This window comes from Dendrobates tinctorius, unplaced genomic scaffold (assembly GCF_039654945.1).
Source record: "Dendrobates tinctorius isolate UK_male_01 unplaced genomic scaffold, ASM3965494v1 ptg000028l, whole genome shotgun sequence".
Lineage (NCBI taxonomy): Eukaryota > Metazoa > Chordata > Amphibia > Anura > Dendrobatidae > Dendrobates > Dendrobates tinctorius.
Window position 1 is genome coordinate 74,720,843 of NW_027361696.1, and position 1,658 is coordinate 74,722,500.

Below are 1,658 nucleotides of genomic sequence, written 5' to 3' on the forward strand. Positions count from 1 at the left end.
TGATCCGGCGGCTCTGGAACGAGGTGGCCGCATCGCTGATGGATGGCTGGGACAACGCCTCTCCCCGGGTCCGCAAGGATTTTCGTAAGTATTTAAATGCAGTGTGATGCAGCAGTGATCTTGGCCGGGATCACCCAACTGTGTGTGATGCTATTAACTCCATGGAGTTTCTATCATCACACACAGTTGGATGATCACAGCCTCCAGTGCATAGTCTTACTTTTTTTCTTTTTTTTTTTTTTTCCATCACAGTGAACAAAGTCAGAACCCGTTGGCGCTCGATGAAGGACCGCTTCAACAGGGATATCCGTCAGGAGAATAAGGTTCGCAGTGGTGCTGCGGCAAGGACCGGCACGAAGTACCGATACCATCGTGCCTTGGCATTTTTAAGACCGGTCCTTGCCTCCCGAACGTAAGTATTTTCTAGTTGTATTGTGTTTTATTCTGTGCTTTTCTATTCCACAGGAGTTGGCGATTGTTAATTTATGGTAGTAATTTCTTTCTTTTCTTTTCACAGCACCTGGAGCAGCACCCTGCAACCTGGTCCCGAAGCGGTCCTTCATCAAGCTGCCCCGGACCCCTCCCAGCCATCCATCAGCGAGGAAGCACCTTGCAGGTCTGCACCACAGTCATCTGGAGACCAGGAAGCTGGTCGCTCAGGTGTTCCCCTGTCCCAGGTCTCTGCCACTGGTTTTGCGGGCACTTCCCGCCAGCAGCGGCAGAGGACCTTGGACAGGCCTCTCATGCCCGAGTTCGTTGAATTGAGCTCGGTCTTTCAGAGTAGCCTCAAGGCACTCTCCGATAGACTTGAGAGTGGTTTCCTCCTTTTGGACCAACGCTACAAGTCTATCGAGGGTCGCCTTGAGCGCCTGGAAGTCGACCTCGCCAGACCAGCGCATCATTTTTATACCCAAATAGCTCGGGACACGGCGGAACACCTTACCCCTGACCTCCAGTTGACTGTCATGCAGGCCTGCAACAATGCTTTTATGCAGGCTATGCAGCAGAGTAGGATTATGCAGCAGTCAGTGGTGGCATTTCCACCGGTGCCACCACTGACTCGTTTTACAGCATTACCTACTTCTGCTGCATATCACTGCACAGCCACCACACTTCCAAGCCTCGCCGGACACCAATATACCGCCCCAAGTCCGAGTGCAGCTGGACACTTACCCGCCAACACCATGCCAAGCGCTGCTCCTGCCTGGCCCACCACTGCTGCCGCCACCACCACTGGATGGCCCGTCGTCACCACCCCTGCCTTGAGCGCCGCAACCACCACCACCAGCGGGAGGACCACCCCGGTATGGACCGCCACAGCCACCACGCCTGCATGGACCGCCACCACCACCACCTCGGAGCAGCATCAGCTGGGGGACCCGCATTCAATATTTACGGCCCCTGCCAGGACATCCACCACCTCCAGCATGCCACAGCTGGAACAAGATCCTGGCAGGCGGTCAACAAGTGCCAGGCGGTCCCCCAGCTCCAGCCAGTCCCCAGCCTCCAGGCGTTCCAGAGGCTCAAGGCAGTCCAGAGGCTCAAGGCGGTCCAGAGGCTCAAGGCGGTCCCCGGGGTCTAGCCAGTCCTCAGGCTCAAGCGAGGACAGCAGGAAGACGACGGGCCACCGTCCTAAAAAAACAAAGAGGAGGACTCTT

The 1,658-nt window shown here is 56.1% G+C and overlaps 1 protein-coding gene across 1 annotated transcript in view; it reads left to right on the forward strand.

Annotated features, from left to right (window-relative positions):
• The first annotated feature begins 281 nt into the window (after positions 1-281).
• Positions 282-1,658, forward strand: part of LOC141085017 (uncharacterized) — a 1,559-nt gene continuing 182 nt past the window's right edge. Inside the window, exons 1-2 of the mRNA XM_073569941.1 lie at positions 282-412; positions 518-1,658. The exon at positions 518-1,658 is cut by the window's right edge and continues 182 nt beyond it. Of these exons, the coding sequence (XP_073426042.1) occupies positions 282-412; positions 518-1,658 (1,272 nt within the window). The remainder of the gene's footprint in view (positions 413-517) is intronic.